This window comes from Gordionus sp. m RMFG-2023, chromosome 4, assembly GCF_954871325.1.
Source record: "Gordionus sp. m RMFG-2023 chromosome 4, tfGorSpeb1-WG-v2, whole genome shotgun sequence".
NCBI lineage: Eukaryota > Metazoa > Nematomorpha > Gordioida > Chordodea > Parachordodidae > Gordionus > Gordionus sp. m RMFG-2023.
Window position 1 is genome coordinate 32,904,337 of NC_088778.1, and position 26,343 is coordinate 32,930,679.

General features: G+C 33.2%; 1 protein-coding gene across 1 annotated transcript; it reads right to left on the bottom strand.

The window, feature by feature from the left end:
• On the bottom strand, positions 1-24,380 carry LOC135928855 (uncharacterized). Its single transcript, XM_065465319.1, has 18 exons — positions 24,088-24,380; positions 21,354-21,532; positions 18,194-18,420; positions 17,280-17,521; positions 16,765-16,902; positions 15,331-15,556; positions 13,644-13,738; positions 10,469-10,692; positions 9,841-9,998; positions 7,733-7,850; positions 7,192-7,516; positions 6,476-6,947; positions 5,968-6,224; positions 3,884-4,421; positions 1,389-1,684; positions 1,174-1,326; positions 550-669; positions 1-144 (listed from the first exon to the last, which is right to left on the bottom strand). Exons 1-18 carry the CDS (start codon positions 24,229-24,231, stop codon positions 1-3), a joined length of 4,056 nt encoding a protein of 1,351 aa, XP_065321391.1. The 5' UTR covers positions 24,232-24,380.
• Between the last annotated feature and the right edge of the window lie 1,963 nt (positions 24,381-26,343).

The window sequence follows — 26,343 nt, forward strand, 5'->3', positions numbered from 1 at the left end:
TCAGTAGCAAAAGTAAGAATTTTGTTTTTGAGGTAAACTTGCGCGAGATATCTTATTTTTAATACGTTCAGGTATGAGGTCAATATTTGATGGGTAGACGTTCATGGCTTTAAGCAGAGATTGAGATCCATCCTCGAATTCAACCTGATAATGGAATTTGGGAAAAATGAAAGATAAAATAAAGAAGTTAGCAACAGAGGTTGGGAGCCTAGACTATTTTGAAAAAGGATTAAGGTTCATAAAAAAAAATATGCTCAGAACCAATCAAGTATTGATGATTCGTGGGGTTCGAAGATTTGGCTGTATGCCTTCGTTAGAAACGAGTTCCTTAGAATCCTAAAAAGAAGAAGGGGGGGGGATCTGGTTTCGATTCCGAAGAGAGAAAGATTTTTGAGAGGATGGTTCTGGTTTCTAAATCTGGCTCGGTTCCTGATCCAAACTCTTGTCAAAGCAAATAAGAGTGAAGGAGAAAAGGAATACGAAAGGGACAAATCTACATTAATTAAACGTATTTTTTTTTTAAAAAAAAAAGAAAAGAAAGAAACTCACATTGTAAAAAATGTCTAGCTTAGTGCCCTTAAAAATGGCTCCGTACACTTTGCCATCTATCCACCGCACCTTGATAGCGGAATCCATGGGAGGAGCTCCGTTAACGATACAGTCGTAGTTCTAAAAAATCGACAAATAAAATTTTAAAAACAAAATTTAATTTATTATATGTTATATTACGTAATGATATAATAATTCTCAAAAAAATCATAAGAAAAATCAAATGTAAAAGAAATGAAACATAACACGAAATTCTTATTTTTTTTAGATCACAATCGAAAAGCTCAACCTAAAATCTTTTACATTATATAATATATCGAGTATATATTATTTAAAAAAAAAATATTGATTCTTTCCGCAAGGAGTTCGGTTTTCTTCGAGCCGTCTCCGCGTAGCTCTAATCATTATAATTTAGCTCATATTTTATACCATATCGACAACTATTTATTAACTATATGCCATATACATTTGATATGCCCCTTCTTGGTCCTTACACTTATGTACCTCGAATTTCCAACTCGCGATACTTATGGGGGGGGGGGAAGATAGGCGCGATGCACTCCCCTCTCCCCTTTGTAAAATATATATTATATATATAGTAAATAAATGAAATATTATTTTAACCTCCACATCCTGCGGCAATCCGTTATCGCAGTAGGAACCGTCATCGAAGGCGAATTTGTAATATAAATTTCTTCGCGTCTGTTTCACCACGGCCATGTAATAGCGAGTGTTTTTGTGCTTGGCGTAAACGAGCTGATCCTCTTGGAATATTTCCTAAGGGCCCAAGATAAATGATTATTTAGAAATCCTTTCTAAAGAATATTATAATAAATTACTTGTCTATGGCCGCCTGCCTTCCCTAACGAAAAGTGGCCGGCTACCTTGGTTAAAGGGGCGGCTATGTTGGCTTTTATGAACGGGGCATAATGGTCCATGCAAGTGACGGAAAGCGGCGGCTCGGGCCAATCCGCTATCTCGAATCCGCAACCCGATAGGTAGCCACACGTGGCATGGAAGGTTAACGGACAAGCCGAACAACGGAGAGTTAGTCCTACCGAAATATTTGTGTTGTTTGATGAGGATGCGATATTTAAGAAATCGTCTTTGGATTTTGAGTAGTTTTTTGAAGAAGCTTTGATTTGAGCGAAATTGATTTATATAACATTAGGCTATTAAAACAAGTTTAATATTATTTGAAATATTTGGTAAATCATAATCAGGGTTTTAGTAGACTTATAAGATAACGAATCAAAATCGACTCAAACCCCGACCTACTCAAGAATTTGAAAAGTACCAAATAACTGTTAGAATTAATGCAATAGAGGTCACCAGCATTAAGTTTGTTAAGATTCGACTATCTTTTGGAGAGATTTCATGTGCGATTAACCAGTGTCTATCAAGACTCAATCAGAGGTTATGCTGGAATCTTATTTAAAAGAAAGCAATGAAATGGGTGTAAGGAATAGAAGTAGTGGTGGAAGGTGGCCGAAGGATATTGGCAAAGATGCAAAAAAGTTAATTAGACAGGTGTTTAAAAGAGGGTTGGCAAAGGGAGGAAACAGAAATACTTGCTTGGGATAGAAAAATAGATGACGAGACAGGATGTAGTAATGTGCAAACCGCTCTGATAAATCTTAGTTCCAAGTTGCTGCAGGTTTTGCAAAAAAGGAAATCGACTAACGTTATGGATGAAGAATGGTAAATCATCATCATATCCGACTGGAGTGATGACCAAATTGTTTAGAATTTCTATTATTATTCATGTACCATGCAAATGCAATATTTTAACCTTGGAGATCTTTGCTTTATATACTATGTTTTATGTCAATCATTTTGTTTATTACAATCAAATTTTAACTAGATTTCAAGGTGTTTCGTAGAATATACCCTCTCCAGTGATTCAATGGCATTCCATTCAGATCCGATAAATAAAAAATGATGAAGGCCGCGGAATAATTCGGGATAGAATTCAGACGTACAATTTGTTTTTGTGAAGGAAAATTCCTTCAAAATGGGAAATAAATGGGGGTCATCCTGGGTTACAAAGAAATTGATGATAAATTAAGTGCAGCTCATAAGAATGATCGAGTTTTTGGAGAAGGTATTGATGGTCGTCGGAGAGTTCTGAGGAAGAAGCTTCCGAAAGGGAATTCACTAAAAACAAATGCAGAAAAAGTCATCAGGCAAGTAATCGGAATTAAACATTAGTTGAATCGAAATCTGACAGGGTACCATGAAAAATCAGTGGATAGTCTTTAAAAAATTGGATGTAGAAGATGTATGGATGATGCTAGCCATTTAGATTTACAAGCGGGCATGAACGGTAATCAGAACAGCTAATGGGATTAATAAATTTCAAATAATGTTGAACTAAGTATCTACCTTGAGTTCATTTACAATAGGGTTGTGATTGTGACAAAAAAAGGTTCATCAAGCACTACCTTAGAAACTCCTGTGTGTGATCATTTCGGATTGATGGGCATGAAAATTAAAGTGGAATTAAATTATCTGACACCTGTTCGAAGATGAAGGCAAGCAAAAAGTGTTGACTGAAAGCCGAAGGGGGTGAGGAATTTAGAAGAGCATAGAAAAAACTAATTTATTGGAATGCTTGTTCCAGAATTGGGTTCGCAAAGAGTATAGCGTTACGAGGGGAAGTTTACGAGCGAATTGTGCAGAGTATGAAAAGGAAACGCGATACTGCCTACGCAGATGCTGCATCAAACAGCGGAAATGGAATTGATCTGAAAGTAGCGAGATAATTTTGTTACTTAGACGATCTGTTGAGCGCGGATAGAGGTCTGTGTTCGACGGTAATTGCAAAAGGCAAAGTGCAAGATTTTTAGCGAGGGAAGTAGATATAATAGATACTATTATGAAGAGAAACAGACTTAGATGGTAGGTGGGAATGGAATGCGGAAAAACGCGAGGAAATTGTTCGCAGGAAGAAAGGGAACAAAATATCTAAAAGACAACCACATGACACCGGTTAAAGTAGCGATGGCGAACAACGACATTGGATGAGCAGATTAAGTCAGAGATGAATTGATACTCCGATATTCGTATTGGCTAATATCGTGTTAGCACTGGTTTGAGTATGGGCCAAAATGGTGGTATCGGTTGATCTGTAAATTAAACTCAAAGATGCTCATGATCGTGTAAGATGGAGGACACTCTTATCCAGAATAACCTGTATAAAAAAAATAGAACTTCCACTGTGTTTTAAAAAAAAAATGCTATCAGGTAATAAGATGGGTGCACTTCAATTTTTATATATGTACCCAATGTAAAATTTTAAATATTCTTATATTTTCCGAGTTCAACTACTCACAGTTTTGGTCAATATTTTTGGCACGAATTTTGCGTTCGCTCGTCGCGATAATATTATGGCGAGGGGACAGATGATTCGTGAACTTGCCAGAATCATCGAGATTCGCATCGTTGGCGTTATTCGAGTCAATCGAGTTACCAGTAAATTCCGGGGATAGGTCGGAAGATGCAAGAATACTGTGAGTGGCGGCTTTATCGAAATCGTCAAAACCATTTGCCGCGGAAAGGGAATCGTAATTTATTTCGGATTTGATAGACTGGTTGCCGTTGGTCGCTACGGCGCCATCTTTAAATTGGCGGGCATGGGCGGTGGTAGTTAACCCGGAATTATTATGGATATTTTTTGGCGGCTTGGAGGATTTGGAACTAACCGACTTAGGGGTTCTATTAATAAAAGTATATTTTCTTTTGGGCTTAGCGGGGAGTTGTTTCAAAGAATCTTCGTGTTTAACCTTGCTCTTGGGCGGAACGGGAAAAGGGTTAGAAGAAATATGCGAATTCGATTGATCAAAGCATTGGTTGGTGCAAAAGAAGCATGGCTAAATTGTTATTTTTTTTAAAAAAAATATATTTTCATTTACGAAAATTTCTAAATTGTAATCGATTTTGAAGAATAAATTGGTTCGCTCCGGATATATTAATTTTTGGGTATATTCAAAATGGAGGTTGGCCTAGAGAGAGAAATATCGCGCCACAATCTTGATTTCATTTAGTTCCCAAATAATTCCCGCGAACACTTTTTGTAAAATTAACAAGATAGGAAACCTTAAAAAAAGCTGGAACTGAGCAAGATCCTAAATAAACTGCTAAAAGAATGACGACTTTTAGTCTTAGGGATCTAAACCAGAAAAAATAATTTGTCGAGTTTACGGGTCCGGGTTAGAAACGGGCTGCGTGGAAATCGATGACATACAATAATAATACCTAGACTGACGATGCGTTCATTAAAAGTGTAGATGAATGAAAACAGCTGGGGACACCATTTTGATTACATCATATCATTATTTAAAAAAATTTAAACGAGGGGCCAATCAATTCCCTATGTCTGGCGCAAACTTTATTAAAGAATTGCCGGATCTTCGAGATAATAAGGAAGCAAAGTTATCAATTTAATAGTAGATTTTAACAATGAGAATAATTACTATATGGGTTACCAAAATGGCGGGTCCAGCTGATTTGTATTCAACGATGCTTCCAAATGCATTATTATGAATGCATCGTCATTCTAGGTATTATTATATGTCATTGGTGGAATACGAATCCCAATGCCCCCGGCAATTTATATCCCGAATTTATTTGCAAGAATAAAAATAATCATTCAATCATCCGTTAAAATTTTTTTTTTAAATAATCTATAAATCATCTATTTTTTTCAAAAAATAAAAAAATAGTTTCAATTAAATTAAAAAAAATTAATGTCACAGATTAATTAAAAAAATTTTCTTTAGCTAAAACCCATAACTTGTTCTGAAGACAGAGTCTAGAAAAAAAAATTCAGAACTAGAATCTAAGACCAACAGAGTTTCTCGATTCTGGTAATTGTCCCTGGAGCAACTTTCCCCATAGCTCCGGAACACAGTTTGATGGACCCGAACTGGGATGACGAGAACCATGATGGAGATATAAAATAATAAATCAAGCAGCTAATAAACCGCGAAAGATATTAATTAAGTAAAAAGGGTGTTTACATGTGCCATGGATATAGTATGCAAATTTTAGGATGAAAATCGAACTTTTTTAAAATTAATTTGATATATATGTATATATATCTTTCTTTCTCTTTATTTATTAATTTCTTTCCTTCTTTTTCTTTCTTTCTTATGAAATGTTGAATCTTTAACCCAAATTTGTATATTATATCATACATCAGGCATGTGATAATAATAAATGAGGCGGCATTAATATAAAAAGTAAACTAAATGACTCCACGTGTAAAGTATAGTAAAAAATATTACATTGAATTAGTTTAATATATTATCTGCAAAAATTTGTTTTATTCCACATTTCCCCTGTAAAAAAAAATCTTCCTGATAACTCTCGATTTTATAGATTATAGTTTTTAAAAAAATGATTAATTAATTTTACCGCCGACAGGCGATCGTAAGCGCTCAAAGCGACGAGCACCCCCTGGCGTTCTGCCACTTTACCGAAAGATACGTCCGGGAGGGTAACGGCGCAAATCACGTGACACCAGCTATTCCCGTCTAAAGTAGAGGTCAGGGCGCCGCCCCTCAACCCGCAAAGGCTACACGAGGGAAGATTATTTGGTAAAGACGCGCACGCGCGACAAGTCCAAAAAGTAAGGTCCTGAGGTAGAGCGGACAGTTGGATGCCATAGCAAACTTGAAAATGATAAAATATAAAATTTTTATTTCAATCATTTATAATTTAATGAAATATATGTGAAGATTGTTAGGTGGGGGGTGGGGTGTAAACATTTTCAATCAGCATTTAGGAATAGATGACAATTTAAAAGTTGCGAATTTAATGGATGGGGGAATAAATTTAAATAATGCCAATCAAATATTCCCCCCCCCCATTTGTCATAATTCACTAAAACTATTTTAAAAATAATTTGAAGAGTGCAACTTACAAGCATGAACAGAAACGGCGCATATTCTACACTTCAGCAGACGATCGTCTCCTTCCTTCGCCTCAATGGCTTTTTTGTTGAAATAGTCTGCTTCCCTTTTATCGTCTGCCTCTCCTTTAATATTCTCCGCCTTCGTTATTCCTCTTTCGTGGATGAAATGATCCGCTCCGGCGATTGCTGCCTCATCTTCACCACTCAGGCAGCCGCCATCTTGAATTTGTCTGGTGTCGAAACAAACTTCCGGTAATAAAATAGGGGCCCGATCTGGCGGATGGGTATTATTCTTGTTCCCGTCATCGGGCAACGCCGTATCGTAATAACTGTTGCGGGAGGTTAAAGGAACCTTATTTTTATCGTCAGCGTTATTTGCGGACAATATTTTAGGTGCAGGTTCTGGATGTTCCTCTTCTTCCAGCATGAACTTAAGATCGGAAGATCGCGTTTCGCCTCGTACCACTATTTCCTTTTTGGCCTTCGGTAAAATGACAAAATAAATAAATGAGAAAATTTGGGGTATGAATTGATTTTGCGGGAATTTCCCGACATGTGTGTATTAGTTATATATATGTGACATTCTGCTTTAAGAATTTCTAACAATAAAGAATTGCCTGAAAAACTCAAAGTGATATTACTTTAAAGTTTTCGAAATGTTATAATAGAAAAAATGGTGGAAAATAAAAATGCAATGATAATATATTCGATTTAAAAAAAATAACTGGATAAATAACTTTCCCAAAATCCTTGTCAGGCGCGACTCCGAGTCCCGCGAAAAGACCTACTTTGCCATCATTACCATTCACTTTCCCGCCACTCGAAGCATTGAGTCCTCCGAAGCTGCTCGATAGAACGTCATCGGCGATTAAGGTCTCCTTGAATTGGTGATACCTAGAGATATCCATGGGCTTAAGCAATTGACAAATGGAACACCAGGCCCCTCCCCTGGCAAACCAGGTGTTGAACCGTCGAAGTTGCGCCATATCGTTGTTACTTTCGTCCAATTTTCCCTCGAGAATTTCGTCGGGTGTGTCAGCGGGTGGAGTGCTATTTTGATTGATAAGGGATAGATGTTTTATATAACAAATACTTTTTTTTAACAAATGTCATAAAGGAGAACTGATTGGGTTTTAAACATACGCATGTGCAGTTACTTTTTTTTTAAAAAAAGGATAACTCACAATTTTATTTATTCCCAATAAAGAATCGTTATTTTTGTGACAGTTTTCTATTATAATCTTTAAAAAAAAATTAATTTGTAACCTTTCAAAGTAAGGTTTCCAAAGGATGGGATGAGCCAGGGTGGCGGCCCTGTATAAAATGGCATCATCTCTAAGCTTGTAGGATTTGGTTATATCCGGCATACTATACTCGATTTTTTCTAAATAGTGGGTTCAATAAATAAATATATATTACCGGAAATGGGGATACGAAACCGGATGAAATATAAAAATCAAAACCAAACCAAAACTTTCTCAAAATTTCTAGGAATCTCAACTAAAACATGAGTACAATTGATTTATATGTATATTGAATAAATAAAAATTTGAATTGCTTATAATTAACAAGGAATAGGCACTCCTTAGAAACAAATAGAAGAACCGGAAATAACAGAATTTCCGGGAACCGAAATCAAAGCGCCCTTTTATAAAGTAAAATATCTAAAAACCGGAAACGCATTTTATTTCGGGTTTCCAAGCTTTTGATTTTTCATCTTTCATTTTTAATTACTAAAATATCCTAGCAATAAAAATATTTAACGGGCGGGCTTGTGGTCTAAAAATCCGCCCATTGCAGACCTCTAGAAACTCAAAAAGAGGGAAAATATTCCTCCACCCCCGCCCCCCCCCCATTCTCCGAAATATTCTTATTTAAACTCTATACCGACTTACAGTGTTGTTGTATTTATTACCAATCGAACTAAAAAATTGAATTAAAACTACACAGGATTAGAATTAAAAAAAATGGTGTTCAAAAACGTTCCCCATTTCTAACTAGTCTAGGTCACCACGAAACCTATTCAATAATGTATGGTATCTGTGCACCTAATTGAGAAGAGAAATCTTTAGTAAAACTAAGGGATATTCTTAAAATATGCTTGATGCCTAAAACTGATACTGTATAAATATAAAGGGGGGGGGGAATTTGCGACATCCAAATATACCTCAATTTTGCTTCGAAGACTAAAAAAATACATCTAGCGATTAACCGCTCAATTGGGCATAAGCTAGATCATTCTTTACGAGATAGGTTCGTTGCAGGGCTGGAGGTCTAAAAGGTTCCCTGTGGTCTGGCTCAGGATCACCGTCTCCTCGACGGGATGTAAAAACCACCTAAAGTGGGTTGATGTCAGGAACCTTGCTACAAAATTTCCTAACGATTAAATCAGAGGGACAGCTAACTGACCAACCTGGGAATCGCCAATAGGCTGAGAAGTTGATTATCTCATTGATATTATCACATAAAAATTCTAGTTTTTTTTTAAAAACCATTTTAATCTTTTACAAAGAATCTCGCCACAAGATCGATCATAATAAGAAAAATAAATAAATTTCTTATAAGCGCGCACGAATTGAGCGCTCACGTTTTTCCGCAATTTTTAAATATTATCTTAAAAAACGTAACGCGTCCCTTGTTTAAATCGAGGTTGTCTTTTTTTTATTAATCATCCGTCGATTTCAAAATTTTGAATAAGTTTCTAAAAAAAAGAAGAAGATATTTATCGTTTGAAAATTATATTATCGTCTGCGTTCTTATTTTCTTCAATTTCTAAAAATATTCCTTCTTTTTTTTTTAGGATTATAAGTAAGTTATTTATAATTACATTTTTATATAATATTTTACGAAACGGGGAATAATTAAAAGTATCGAAAAAGCACAGCTGTTAGAGTTTTTTTTTTTTAAATGGTTGCTAAAGCCAAACGGTAATTTTACCGATTTGCAACTAGTGTTGTCTTTAATTTCTAAATATTCCTTCTTTTTTTGCAGGATTATAAGTAAGTTATTTATAATTACATTTTTATATAATATTTACGAAACGAGGAATAATTAAAAGTATCGAAAAAGCACAGCTGTTAGAGTTTTTTTTAAAAAATGGTAGCTAAAGCCAAACGGTAATTTTACCGATTTGCAACTAGTGTTGTTAAAACGGCTCGATTTAAGCCGATTTGTAAAAACCGGCAAATCAACATTATAGCCAAGAAAATATCGCCCTAAGCGTCGAGATTTCGCCAACAGATGTTCAATCCTAACGTGCCATCTGTGAGCAAAATCTTTAGGCTTGCGTAGTAATATTTTTTTTCTGGACAAAATAATTGAGTTAGCCGTTCAGCAAACACCAGCTGGCGCGCAATAATAATAACGTTCTTTACCGGTGTCCGGCTTCGCAGGCGCGTTGGGGACTTTTAACTTGGGTTTACTAAACACTATTTTACTGCTGTTAGATAACGCGTGCGGAAGGTCGGGCGTTTCGACAAAATTTTCGGCCGGAAAACACACGTGCCTGACAGGAACGGGAGATTTATCTTTCCTATATATGAAATTTTTATTCAACATTTACATTTACAAAATAGTTTTAAAAAATGATTATCTATTTAAGCCAACCAAAAAGAATTTAAAAGAAGATATCAATCAATTTTGTTCATCTTTCAAGAATCCGCTTCATCACTTGTAGCATCTACCATAAATTGAAGAAATAATCCTAAATGATCCAAAGGTTCCAAGAAGAAGAAAAACGAAACTCCTTCGGGATAAATCTTTCTCCCCAAAAGATCTCAGGACAGGATCGGACAATTGGCGCCAAATATTTTTATGGGCCTGGGGTCGAGCCTAGGGTTTGCTATTTTATTTAAATCTTAGGAAATTGGGAAAAATTTAAGACTTCTTTCCTTCCTTTAAAAAAAAAAATTATTAACGGAACTTGGACGGTAAAAATGTACAAAATTATTTCTAGCGAGTTAGGGTTGGGTTAAAAAAAAAAAACAATCTCAAAATAAAAACTTTTTAGCTTTGATTTCCTTTTCGCCAGCACGGGATTCGATCTGCCCAGTTGGAATATGGCCACCATCGATCGCGAACATCTTCCTTTTGGTCGGCGATTTCGGTACCCTATTTTTAACCTCACTTTTGGCGTTGGCGACGATGTCGCCCGCATCTTCTTGGTCATCATTTTGCCGCTTGGAGGAGGGGCCGAACCCCGATTTGAGATCTTGATTGTCCACGGTCTTCATATTTATATTCGATTTATATCATTATTTCCGTACCTCGACACGCGTTTACACGTTATCAGATATAATAATTAAATCTCGCATTAAAGGACCTTAATTAAACCCGTCATGTTCAAGCTCGTAATTAGGGTGAGGCGGAAAAATAATTGGCCGGAAGTGAAAAAAAAATCTCTAATAATGATTCTTACAATATAATTCTCCCTGAATCGATTTTTTTGAGGATTTTTATTTTTCGTGGATATATATTTATAGGGAATTTTTTTTCCCGGGAATTATCTTCCTAGATTCCGGCGGCTGAAAAATTTCAAAAATCGAATATACATCATTTACACTTGGTTTTTCTCTTATTTTTATTTTTTTCTAAAAAAATGGCCTCTCAAGGAATACGTCTTCATTGTAATAGCAGTTTCAGGTTAACTAAACCCTCCGCGTTTAAGCTGGCGATAAGCGATAGATCATTTCGCCAAAGTATAATAAGACCTCGTTTATTTTTCTAAATCGGAATCACGTGGGTCTATTGGACCTGTGATCAACGCAAACCGACTAGACCACAGACGATATAATAAAGCATCCATTTTGTTTCTTCATTATTTGACGTTTCTAAACGTTGCTTTGGTAAAATTTATTAAAATCGTGAAAAAAAAACAGTGCTAGCGTGGTGTATTAGCCCCACTTTTACATGCATAGACCATTTGCTAAAGGATGCCCTTCATCCCAAAAATATCTCAAAAACACCAAACAAAACACTAACAACATTTTTAGACGTATTCTTAGCCCGCAAATATAGACCGCAGAGATTTACTTACCAATTTCTTAATCAAACTCTTTTCTAAGTGCTGTTAAATAGTCGAGTTTATTCGACTCTGAACTCAGCTGACTCCTGAGCCGATTTTATATATATAATTGCTAATAAATGTCTATCACATTTATTCAATCTAATAGTAATCTTATTGGGTAAATCCATCCAATGATATATTAAAAATATTTCATGTCGCATTTTTTTTATATATATATTTCGCGAAAAAGTGAAAGTGCTAGAACACCCGGAAGTTGGAATCGAACTAGCGAATCGCCACCGAATATTTTAAGTGAACATTTATGCAGCTCAGCGCCATGCCCTTACCGATATATCGCGATGCCCTCACGTGATTTTAAATTTTATTGTTATTTTATTTACAAAAGTTGTCTTTTTTTTTGACCCTACAATAATATATATGACCAATATAGGTGTCAATCGATAGCTAATAAAAATATTTGTCCAATAGGAGGTCAACCGACTCCTCTCTCCCTTAATGGGAGAGTCCGGTCCCAATGGATCGGCAATAAAAAAAAATTAAATCTCTCTTATATTTGTATAATTTCGGGATCGAGCTGAAAATTCGGGTCGGGCCGGACCGGGTTTGATAAATTAGGCCAGATTTAGATCATTATTTTTCATTTAGCCAAATATTAAATTTTCTAAAGTAATTCTGATTTTGGGAATTCAAATTAGTCAAGAAACAATATTTTTCTGACTTTATATATATAGATATTATATAATTATTTATCAAAAAAATATTTCTAATTTAAATAGTTATTTATTTTTATTATTTTAGTAATTTGGAGAAAAAAAAATTATTTACTAAATCATGATAAAAAAGAAATAAGTATAAAATAAAACGTTATAAAGTGCGTAAAAATTGAACGTTTCAAAAGTTAAAAGATACTTTTTAAATGGATCTAGATACAGATACATCGTTAAAATATATCTAGATACAGATTTTAATCAAAAATCTATCTAGATACAGATACCACATTTTTATATCTAGATACAGGATCCTTTAACAACTCTGCAAAACGCAGATAAAAAAAACGTAAAAGCAGCTCAGATTGGGTTGTAAATTTTACGACCGAGAAAATTAGCAACACTGAAAATGGATCAATTTGGGCAATTTTTTTAAAGATAACGTAAGTTCAATATTTTTCATCATATACGCTTCACGATTTTACTCGTAGATAGCATAGCACAAAGGTTTGCCAATGCTTATGCAATTTATTTCTGGGTAAAATATTTAGTCAGCTAGACACTAGTTTGGACATCTACTTTTTGCTTCCTTCCAATATTATAAGATATGGGAAAGTGGGCAAAGCAACATGATTGGTTAAAAAAAAGGTGCTTTCAAATTCAAAATTTCTTTAGGTATTTTTTTATTCGATTTAAATTTTAAATTAAACGACTCGAGTTCACAAATTATATACAGAAAAACGGGTTTTTACTAAACTCGGGAGTAGGCTTCAGAAGTCTTCCAGGGAGTCGGTTCAGTTTTCTAACGCAAACAAATGACTTTAACAATTAAAAATTATGGGACAATCTCCTAACTTTTGCCAATAAATGCCTTCCTTACCCCTCCCAAATTCAATAATATTTCTCATGTTTGATCGCATTACAGAATTCGAAACATTTCGCCTTCTTCCTCATTAGCTAAGTATAATACTTTTCAGTTTAAACAAATTAATGAATAGTATATATATATATATATATATATATAAGTTTAATGAGGAAAAAAAAATATCTATACCTTTTTGGGTTAAATAAAATTATTTTTCCGCGAAATTCTAATATCAATCACCTAACTTGCGCCGACCCCAAACAAGGCTTGATAAGCCATGAGAACAAAGCAAAATTAAAAAAATATAAAAACCCATTTTAGCTTCCCTTTTTTTGAATCAACCTATCAGCCATCAAGACTTTTTTTCTGAGACTCAAGGCTACGTCCAATCTTCTTTTTTTAAAAAATGTCTCGAGCTGAGAGATTTACTGTCACTTACTCTAATGTCAATAATATTTCGTGTCATTTTAGTGTCACCAAAATATGGTGAACTAACAGTGAGAAAAATATTTCGCCGTATGTAATATTTCTCTTCTCTTTTTTATTGGATAATAAAAATTATAAAAAATTTTGACTTACGTAGCATGTATTATGAGCGCCTTCCGGACAAGACGGGTGTCTCTTGGACCGCTTGAGGGTTAACTTTAGGTCCCCTCCGTTAAGTCCTAAACTTTCTAAACGCGATAATAAGTTTGTTTGTTTTTTTTAAAAAAAAATAAGTCTTTCAAATATATGTACAATTTTTTAGTATGATGCTCACACATGCTAAACAAATGAATTTGCACCCAAGTAATTCTTGTATCTTATAATACTTAAAATCGTTTTTAATTTTAAAATAGCTCTATCTAATCCCCCCTTATTACTTAGTTCTAAATGGGGTATATTGATCATACCCTTAATTTTCTCATCTCATTCGTTATACTGAGACGACATAAATAAGATATGGTAGATAATATTAATTATTAATGGTTCTAATTAAAGCATTATCATTTATTATACTTCAGATACATTAAGAATATCTTCAGATACATTAAGAATATGATAATGTGAATAAATGATAGATTCTTCTTCCATATCATGAATCTTTTATCACTTGTTTTTTTAAAAAATAATTCTCCTTACCCAGGGTAATAATTATTTATTATTATTATTTTAAATGGCGATTTTCGTTAAAAAAAAATTAACATACAAAAAGTGCATAAATATGCAAAACGTTACATATAGACAATCTTAATTCGCATTTATATTAATGCGCGAAATCTGGTCCCATCCGCCAAATATAGTTTCAAGAGTGCACCGCGATATCCAATACCGTGTTTAACAGCTGTTTTTGTTAATTTAACTGATCGTGTTCAAGGCAACAAACATAATATCAACCACCGAGACAAACAATTCGATCATTTAAATGTTGTGTCCATAAAAAAGGGCTAATAGTGTTAAATTTATACCAAAATTCTCAAAAAATAAGGGAAATCGAAATGGCGCGCCAGCAGCTGATTTGTATTAAACGATGCTTTGTTGAGCATCTTGAGTGAATGAACGTATGGTCTGTCTAAGTAAATATTATCGTGCCATTGTTTTAATAAAGCCTTGAGCACTCCGGAACTCCCACATAAACCGTTTACCAAGTCCAATAAAAAGTTCAAAAAAACTAGTTTCTAGGAGACTTTCAATCTAAATATCTATCAAATCTTCCGCATGTTAGAATTTTAACTTATAGGCCAAGGTGTAAAAAGGATGGTTAGATTCTTATATCACATCCTCCCCAACCCCCTAACCATTTAAAGCGGCAATAAAATTTTAACCGATTAATTTGGCCTTTATTTTATGTACATGTTAGCGGGCAATGTGTTATTCCCAACTTTTAAAATCGATTTTTGAGCGCGTTATTTCAAATTTAAAAATTCTAATTTTAGACCAGAAATGTATTCCAGCCATGTTTCGAATATTTATCACCTGAATTGTAGACATTTTAGCCGTTATTAACCTTTGAATCATTTATAATTTGCATTAAAATAATCTACGGAAAAACTAATATAAATTAAATCAAGTTCAAAAGGTTCGTGGCAAAAATTGTCTGAAATTCTTAGGATTCTCAAACATGCTGGAATTCATTTCCGACAAAATCGGATTTCCAAATCTAATGAAACGCTCTCAAGAAACATGATTTAAAGTTGGAAAAAAAAATAACTACATTGACGCTAACATATATTTAAATTTTCTCTCATTTTCGTCATTAAAAAAAATATATTTTTTAAAAAAAAACCTTTGATTGTCCTATCGTCGGCTTGACCACCGAGATAACCGATTTTGGCGTGGAACATGGGCAGAATTTCGGCGTAAAGCTGGGCTATGTAGGCGTCGTAAGCCGGTTGGTCCTCTGGGTGGGGCCCGGTGTCTAGACCGGCTTTCCACAGGGCGTACCGCTCGGGCTGGTACTTTCTGACGAATGAGTCCATGCCTATGCGAACCATGTCGGAACTGCAAGAACACTTAAAGAACGCATGATATAATGAGTTAAAAAAATTTGGCGTTTTATTCGTTTCACATCGGTTCTTTCAAAGTAAAAAAAAAAATGTTTATCATTTTATTTTTATGATTGAAATTCTGTCTCGACATCAATCTACCTCCAAAAAGAAAGGTGACATACGTGTGTATCACGCATTAAAAAAATATGATTTATGATTATAATTCTTGGGTTCGGGGAAAGCATACCGATGCCAAATATCTACAAGATACTTTTGCGGACTATATACCTATACATTTATCTATGGACGTTACAATGCTAAATAACTGTATGGGATTATTATTCCGATTGAATATAGTGAATGGGCCACACCATTGGTTCCAGTAAAATTTTTTATTGATAATCGTTTCTAAAAAGGGGGGGGGCGGTGGTATAAGTGCGTCAATGAGTATTCGCACACATACACGCACTAACACAAATAAAAAAGAGATTTTTCCTTCTCAAAAAAAAAAATGGGGTTTTATCCATTTTTTAAAAAACAAAAATGGTGGCAGCTTCGAGAACCTTCGGACGAAATAAATGAGAATGGGACAATATCATATAATAATACCTAGGACGATGCATTCATTTAAAAGTGTACATCAACGAAAACAGCTGGGGACGCAATTTTTACCCATGTCATTATTTAAAATATTTTAACGAGAGACCAATTTGCTCCTATATCTGACGCAAACTTTATTAAAGAATAGCCCGGTCATCGAGATATTAAGGAAGCAAAGATATCAATTTAATAGTTTTCAACATGAGAATGGGTTACCAAAAATGGCGGGTCCAGCTGATTTTCATTCGCCGACGCTTTCGAACGTATTATTATGAAAACATCGTCAGTCTAGGTATTATAATATAATTATAGTTAAATAAAAACAGATTTAAAAAAAAATCATTAATTTACTTTGTCTCGAATCCTAGATCCCACAGAATATTCCAAGATTGACGTTTTTAAAATTTAATAAGAGAAGAGATTTTTTAAAAAAATAATTTTATTATTAAAATACGCTAACGCTCCGTTTCGGGCTAACCATGTGGGAATGTTCCTAAGGGGTGCGAAAAATAACTTAGAAGAGAATATAGAAAAAGGAGGTGAGGGTTGGGGGGAGGAGTTGAAGAAAACAATAAATTAATGGGGAAGGTGGAGAAAATATAAATTTTGGTGAATAAATAAAATAAGCATACTAAAGTGGCCCGTTTGCCATACTCTATCCATCTGATGGAGGCGAAATTGGTAGATTCTGCGCAGTTAAAACCGTGGTTATAACCTTGATGGTAGGCGTAAGGAAAAGTGATCATGAACTCGCCCGGTTCTTGGGTTATCTTTAAAAAGTATTTGCATATTCAATAAAAAAAAATTATATGTCTGTAATAACTGACCGGTTTAAATGGCCCCGTGGTCGGTCAATATTTCAAAAAAAAATTATTTATTTTTTACCGGTCTAAAATGGACCGTTACCCGAGAATAAAAAAACTAATTAATTCAATGTGCATAATTGATGGCGTAAAATATACGATTCGAGTGCCAACTTAAAGATGACGAACCTCAAGTTATTGGCATATGAGAATGATCTAAATATATAATTGTCAAAAAAAAACAATGGGGCCCCCATTGATACCCCAAAAGTAAGATATTGTAGTCATAACCCCCGAACAAAAAAAAATTCAGACTGCGAAATATTAGAAGAAAATAAATTTACTTTATTGAAAGGCACGGCGTATTTCTTGAGCACGAGCGGGCTCACGAGCGTCATCTTGTGGCGCAGGAAGGCTTTGCAGGTCTTAGCCGTGGCGGTGAAATAATTTTCCGCCAGCCTTTGCAACCGCGAGGCGTACTTGGGAGGCACGGCGTACCAAGATTTGGGCATTCCAAAATGGAGGTAGTTGACACTGTAAAGGTCCATATCTTCGGTGTGCCAGGCGAAGGAAGTCTTCCACATTCCTTCCCATTTCGTAGTTTGTTTTTTTTACATTTTTATATAATATACAAAATTGTTCAACTTTCTTTTCTCTTTTATTCTCCTAGAGGAATCGAAAAAATGTTGCTTATAATTTTTTTTTGATAGATGTTAGGAAGGCTCTTCCCTTCCAGGTTTCTTTATTCATTTTTCTTAGGATTCATGGTTTCGCTAAAATCCCAACTCTGAGCCAATTCGAATACCGCGGCAAGTAGTGTTGTCGAAAAGCCCGATTTGGGTCGATTTTTAAAGAACGGCCCGGTTAAGATTTTAGCCCGAGATAACATTATGTAATCCTCAAGATTCAGTAAATAGATGTTCAAACCGTTCTCGCCGCCAGCTATGAGAAAAATCTCCTTACTTACACAATATTATTTCGGTTATAACCTTATTCGGGCTAATTTTAAAAATCAACCCAAATGACTTTTTAACACTAGCGGCAAGCTTTTAGTCCAAAAAAAATGATTTAAACCTCCAAGTCGAGTCTCAGCTTGAATGATTGAGACAACAATTGGTGGGGAGTGGAGGATGAAAACTTGGCTAAATCGTATTTTTTTTGAAGCTAGCTAAAGGATAGGTGATTTATCACTAACATCGTCTAGCATCCTTAGACTCTTTCCATTGGCCAAAAAAATAGTGATAATGAAAACTCTTACCGAAATAAAGGTAGGCCGTATTGACGCCCTCGATCCTGACCTGGCAATCTCTTTCCACGTCATCGAGGATGGTGCCGAGCTTGTTGATGTTCCAATCTTCCGTGTGCGCCGGATTATCCATGAGGGAGCCCGAAACATCCGCCCCGTATATGGCGTTATTGTAGGGGGCGTTGGCCCAGTACTTGCGCTCCAAGTCGTCGTAATCGGAAAAGGCGGGAGTTCGATATCTGAGCATTGTTTTTTTTTTAGAAATAAAAATAAATAATCATATTTTTATTTATTTATTATAAAAAGGGGAACAAATAACACCACTAAACAATCCCAAAAAAAATTTTTGTCCTTACCACATTTTTTTTTCCCGAAAATAGGAAAAGATCTCAAGATATCTATCAAGAAAGAAATTAAGAATAAAAGAATTAAGCAACAGCAGAATTCATGAATGCTATGATATTATTTTTTGGAACAGTAAATCAAAAAAAAAATGGATAATTTTGGCACAGTCAAAAAAAAAAAGATAAACAAAGTTGGGTTGTAATAAACTAAAAAAAAATAAAACTTTCGATATTTATTTTGAAAGTTGTTTTAAATACAAATATATATTTTTAAAATCTAAGTTATCGAGCATATGAATTGTATCGGAGAGCTGCAGAGGTACTATTTACACAGCCCGGCCCGGATTTTTTTCCGCTAGCCCGGGTTTTATATTTTCAGGCCCGGCCGGATTTATTTTTGATTTTTTTATAGCTAATAACGGCGATTAAAAATATAAGGCCCGGCGCGGGTATATTTAAAAAAATTAAAATACGGCCAGGCCGGCCCATGTACCCGGGCCGTGCTTGCAGGTCACTGAATTATATGAGAATTATCATATCAAATATCGAATAATGTGATGTGATCCATTACCGGATTCGTAAGTGTTTTAGATTAAACCTGTCATTGAGCAAATCAAGTGTGACGATAATTTTAAACCTGCAATTATGATAGGAATACACATTATATAAATAATTTTAAAATAAGATTAGTGGCGAATTGTAGATCCCTTCGCCCTTAAATTTTATGTTAGTTTTACACAACCCAGATTAAAATTATTTCTCCTGACTAGGCGCCTTTTCGGGCGTCGAGGCTGGCATTTCTTATTGATCAATTGTCTTTCACTTTACGACACCAGTTTTCTAGCTTTTAAGGTAATTATTGTATTTGCGATAAATTTATTATCGAGTAAAAGTATCGTTTTTTTCTTCTAGAATTTACCTACTACTATTGAAATGGCAATAACCGGGAAATAATTGTCAGTATATTTTTATCCACATTAAATAATCACCCTATTTCTTGCTTCTTCCGCTAATTCCATTGGCGTGGTTCCTATAGGGCGATTAATTAAGCCCACCTCATAATGTGTTCACCATTATTTAGCCAAAAAAAAAATTTTTTTACAGCCGGCGGAAATAATTTATTCCTCAGTTTTTTCGAAATCTAATACAAAGCAAATAGGTTATATGTCTGATTTCATTTTTTATTTCCCATCCTTACCAATCACAGGTTCATTGGTAAATCGATAAAAAAAAAAATTTGAACGATGATGTCATCGCACACATTTTAAACGTCAAATGTTCCAAAAAAAAAACATAAATAATATTGAAAAATTAAATTATTAATATAACTAACTTGACAAAAAAAATTTTAAAAAATACTTAACCAAATGTTCTATTTATATACTTCCAATTTAATTTAAATTCTGACCATTTTGATAAGTTTTTCCTAGTGTTGTTAAACGGCTCAAATTGAGCCGATTATCCAGAAAAATACTATGCAAGTCTAAAGATTTCTCTCATAGATGGAACATAGGATCGAAACATCTACTGGCGAAATCTCGACGCTTAGGCGATACTTTCCTGGCTATGATGTTGAGTTAGCCCCTTTTAAAAATCGGCTCAGATCGAGCCGTTACAAAAATGCTGGAAAAATGTAAAAGTTACATTGTAATTATGGAATCATTTCCTAATTACGTTTGCGGTATACTTGATCCAAGGATTAAGAAAAAAACAACACTAGTCTTTACTAGTGTGGTTAAACTAAAACTCAATATTTCATCCAGAAAAAATATTGAGCAAGCCTAACTGAAGATTTTGCTCATAGAAGGAACAAAGGTTCCCAGGAAACATTAATGAGATCTCGAGGGCGTAGGCAATATTTTTCTAGCTACAATATTGAGTTAACCGTTTAACAACACTAGTTTTTTTTAATGTCCATTTCTTGATAAAAAAAAACTGCCCGAAAAAATTGTCAACTTTTACGAAATAAATGTTTGACAATTAATCAATAATAATTTATTTTATAACCGGAAATATAATTTTACAAATAGGGCTTAAAATAATTTTCGTGGAATAGGAAGTTAAATTTTTTTTAGGGGAGTGAGAGGAGAACGGTGGGGAATGGGGTGTTGTTAGGGGGGTAATTTCCTCATTGGCTAAGAGGGACGTAGAAGCGTCATTCGATGATCATTTTTTTAGAAATAAATATTTCACTCATATTTAAAGGAAAATTATTATTAAATTTTTCCGCCGATCCGATATTTTCCTAAATTTCCCCCCAAAAATGTGGTTACCGAATCATATAATTTATTTTTGCGAATATCGAAATAGAAGTGGAACGGTGATCACCCAAATTTATTTTCGATAAAACTATTTGGCTATAGGGAAAAAAAAATTTAACCCCCCCCCCTCCTCCCTTCCTCACTCTAGTATTCCTATTTAATAGGAATCCTTAAATAAAAAAATAACCGATTCGGGCCAAAATCCCGCGAAATTCTGATAATCTAAACTAAAAAAAAATGGCTGTAGTTATGAATATTTTTCGAAATTAGTTTTAATGTCCAATAGGGGGTTCTGATTCTTAAATATGAACCAGTTCCCTAGGGTTCGGCTATTGATCTCTCCCAAAAATTCTTAACCTCTCCGCCCTCCGTCCTCCCACCGTTTTGGGTTCGAGAATTTTTAACGCTCCTTTTTTTACGGCAAAATTTGCGAACAAATTCAAAAATACCCCGGGTGATTGGTTGTCCAATCGGTCCAAGTTTGGTTTACAGGTTCAGAAACGTTGAGTTGGTTTATGAGTTTTAGTTACTAAATTAATATTATTATTATTTAAAGAAGGTATAAACTTTTCTGTGAAGGCGAGTTTCTTGAATTCCCTAACAGTCATGGGTTTCTTTTGAATGTTGAATTGGGTGTAAATCCCATTTTTTCCAGAAACCATTTGAGAGATGGGTGTGGGGATAATCAAATCTTCGAATTCTTCGTAGTCTTTCAGCGTGGGTTTCCATTGGGGTGGTGGTATAACCTAGTCGCGTACAAAAAAAAATTTCGTTTAAAAAGGTGTATGTGTCGTTATTTTTTTTCAAGCACAATTTAAACAACTCTTTAAAACGTCAATCAATAACATATTCATGCCAATTATAGTTTGTGTCAGTTGAAGTCTGTTAGCTTTCCAGCTCCAACGAGGTTGGCTCATTTTTATTTTAAATTTTCAAACATTGATGGAACGTAAAAGCAATTGTGTATCCCAAAATGGGCAAAACAGTTTTCTAAATTTTTTAGTAAGACTTTAGCGCAGGGTACGCCCCCTCCCTCCAAATGACGCAACAAAAATGGGGTGGGTGGTGGGGGGGGGGGTTGTAATAGAAATCTCAAATCAATAATTTTACCATGGTCAAATCTTTTTTTAAATCAGTCGAATAATTCATTTATCCTTTCGAAGAAAAAAAATATCATAATTCCTAGGCGACTCTGGAATATTAATATAGAATCCCTGAACCGAACCGGCAAGGCGATTTTAAAATGTTATAATAGGTCCCAAGCCTGCCCCAAATAAGCCCTGTTCCATTATTGGACCAACTTGCGGACCCATAATTCTGCGCGAAATAGCCGGTTAGCATTGGTAGGAATGAACACTTAAATGGGCTTTAAGCATTTTTTTATGAAATGGAAATTAAGGGAGTAGTCGGTATTCTATAGGGCTGGGTTTTTTGAAACTGAATCAAGACCGTATTTAGAACTCCATATCGGCACTATTTTTTTAAGGTTCATACCCGCGTTGTTTGACCGTTCGTGTTGGATCTGATGCAAAATAAATTTAGAAATCGGACCGAGTTCAATAAAATTCTGTATGAAAGGATTTCAAAAATATTTGAAGGGAAGTCTTAAAAGAATTAACCCATTTCCTTATATGTCTGTCAGAAGTTGTTTCTCTAGATATAGATCTGAAGGGAATATTTATAGGAGAGAGTGACTAAATCGAATACCACTGATAAAGAGTAACATGTATCTAGATACTTTATACAGTTTTTTTTTACTGACACTGACACCATGGGCCATCAACAATGAAATTATCCCCTTTAAAAATAGTTGGTTTAATAAATTTTATATAGATTTTTGTGCCTGAAAAAAAACAATAAAATCTTTTTTTAAAAATAAATTATTCAGAAGTGCATATATAAAGAGTTAAGCTATGATTCCATATGAGATCTTTGGTACATTATTGCGTAATAAAATATTCCAAACAATTTATTTTATTAATTTTTTTTATGTATTAAAGTATGGAAACAAAAGAAATCTTAAACTAGATCCTAAAGTTGTTGTGCACTTTTTGCATCTTTGATTTTTACCTCAAACAAATCATAGATTGGCAGGCTCACATTTTATATAACATCTTATACATAAAAAATTCGGTAATAAAATATGAGTTCCAAAAAAAAATCAATTGGCTTTTTATATGAACAAAATAAACAATTTAAAAAAATTATGATTCCAAAATTTGTCATAAGGTACAAAAGGGTTAGAATCTGGTGTATATAGATTTCAAATGGATCCTGGAGGTTCCTATAAATTAAGAAGTGTTCTAAGTTCTGAATCCTATATTTTATCAGGTTTTCAAGGTTCGTAGTTCTTGTTCAAACTGCAAATTTCTTTATAATTTATATTATTGATGTAAAGGTAAGAATATTAAAATTATATAAATTGTTATATTTATTAATATTAGTTATGCATCGATGATTTTAATTCTTATCATGATTTATTAAATCATTGCATCATAGAAAAATAAAGTAATAGTTAATATATAATTTTTTTAAGATTTAACTGCAATGGCAAGCAAGGCTAACAGCTGGGCACTGGCTGAAAATGCTATGTTAAAATTGAACAATTTAAAATTTTGTGAAATTTATTGAATGGAACAGTTAGTTTAACAATTTTAAAGCTTTCTGTGGTTTCAGAAAATAGAATAAAAATTTTTTTAGCCTTTTCTAGAACTTAGATGAGCCAGGCAACCTGGGCAAAATATTTTTGGTGTGAACATTGTACAATATTAAATCATACAAAATTGTGATATTTACTTCACAGAAAAGTCATTACAGGCAGGCTGGCAAAAGAAAAAGTTAACCAAATTCTCAAATTGGGCCATGCTAATTTCTATAATAATATTTTATTAATTCTGGTGGTTTGGCAATCCTCCCAACAAAATATGTATTTATTATGTTTGTAATTTGAATATTAAAATTTTTATATAGTACTGAACAATTTAACACCATATTGATGGTACAGATTTATTGCTAATATAAAATTAAATATTTAAATTTGGAGAATTTTATTTTGTTTAGTAATTATTTAAGAGAAATAATATATATTTGACCATAGAGAATATCTGGCAAGCCATAAATTACTTATAAATTCAGAATGTAGCAAGATAGTAGGGATATGACATAGATTTATAATTTAATAAATGTAATCTTAATTTTTACATATTAGTAATTAGACAACTTATTGAATAGCTTATAAAATAAAATTGACAAAATAATGATTTAATACAAATAAAGGAGGCTATTTATATACAAATTTTACTTTTGCTAAACCCGCCTTGTGAGCCCCACAAGTTTCCATGTAATTGACATATTTACTAAAATCCTTAAATTCTTCCATAGTTGGCTTGAATACTAATATCTGAGGAATTCCTGCTTCACTGCTGATACCTCCAATCTCTCCCATATTTATTAATATAAATGTTAATTCGCTATATATGGTATATATTCCTGAATGCAATACTTTTGTTTAAATAAGCAATTGGTATTATGTGAGTAAATTAAAAGCCTATAAACATTTGTTTTATAAGCGTGCATCGATCATATGTGATTTAAAATAAATCGAAAAACAAAGATATTTAAATTATCAAACGTTTGTGGCCATTTAAAATATTAATAATATATTGTAATTAATCCAAACCTAAATTATAATTATTAATTAATAATACTAAAACAAATAAAAATATTAAGAATGTAGAAAATATTACAAATAATATTATATAATCTAGTATTGGAATGCAGCGTCTACATGACAGAATTTTTACTGTATGCAAACCCCCTTCGAAAACCTTTACCTACCCTACTAAAAAATCCAGCCACCTTCGGCGGCGATATTTCCCCATTATTATTTTCACCTTTTTAATTATAATGATACTCTTTTCAGAGAATTTATAAATCTATCTCTACTACCAACTATCGTATTTTGTGAATATAAAGGATTTATTTTTTAGATTATAAATTCAATTAAATCCTCCATTATTTACAATGAATTCATTATTTATTATAACTTTATGAGCTTGCTGAAATATCTAAACTAAATGTAATTTAAAAGGATAGCAAAAAGTTTTATTTGGAAAACAATGTGTATAATTGTTTGCAATATATAGATTTGGTCGATGAATTGTATTATAATAGTTCTATAATAAAATTATTAATTTTTACATCAATAAATTTTGTCCTATTTTATCTCAAAATTTAATAGATAACCCCCCAAAAAATTTATCCTAAGCGGCCGACCCCTTTAAAAAATAGGATGCAAATTGTTCCTACCCCTCCCGCTCATGCAGACGCTGTTGGAATGGAATATTGATTCCATGGGAATTCGGAATATTTTAATTTTAAATCATTTACTAATGCCGAATATAAGGACCGGATTTTATGGTAAATATATTCCACTACTTTTAAAATATCTAACTTATGAGTTTCAGTCATCTTACTAGTAACTTTAGTATATTTTTTATTTTATATGAAAGAATATAATTTAGATAGCTGCAAAAACGACTATCCGTTTGAGAACCGTTTATTTTTTTTTCTTAATTTGCTCGTTCCTGCCGGGTAAATTTTTTGTCAACCTGACCCTATGTAATTATTTTAAAAACATGCCAGGCGCAGCTGGTCCCGTTAAATTTTAAGCAAAGTCAGGGCTCGATTCTGCCCTGCTCCTTAAAATTTTAAAAAAAATTTAATACTATACCCCGTAATAAATTTACTCATATTTAGTAATACTGATATTTATAACTAACATACATATAGATTTATAATAATTTTAGTGATATTGACATTTATGCCTGAAGTGCATAGATTAAACATAATATTTTAGTGACTGATATCTATTTCTAACTTGCTTAGATTAAATAATATATTTTTAGCGATACTGACATTTATGATTTATAAAAAATATTTTTTGATTATATTGACATTTATTATATAAATTTTTATTTTTCGGTTATTTGATATTTAAATTTAAACCAAGGATATAATTATGAATATTGCATGATGTATCAAACAGATTTTTATGTCAAAAAACTAATTCTTTATTCTCTTTAAAAGAATTTTTTATATTTGCATTAAATTAAAAAATGTCTAAAATATCAAAGTTTGCAAAAATTTGACCACTTACTTTATTTTGTTTTACTTTACCTATCAAGTGTTGAAAATAACATATAATAAAATATTAGTTTATAATTTTGGAACCATTATAAGCACCGTATATTGTAATATAGGCAGATCTTTTATAATTTTTCTCAACTCACATTTATATTTATTAAAATACATTTTATAAAAATGTTTATCAGATATATACTTTATATTTTCATAGTATTTAATATGTATATATAAATGTGTTTAAAGATTACAAAATATATAATATAACTTAATACAATACATATAATATCTAGATATGATAAATTAAAATTTATCACGCATTCAAAATTATCCTGATAAATTTTATTGCAATTCGCATTCTCTCCAAATGCACGCTAACAATTTCTTTCATAAACCCCTAGATTTCTTATATCAT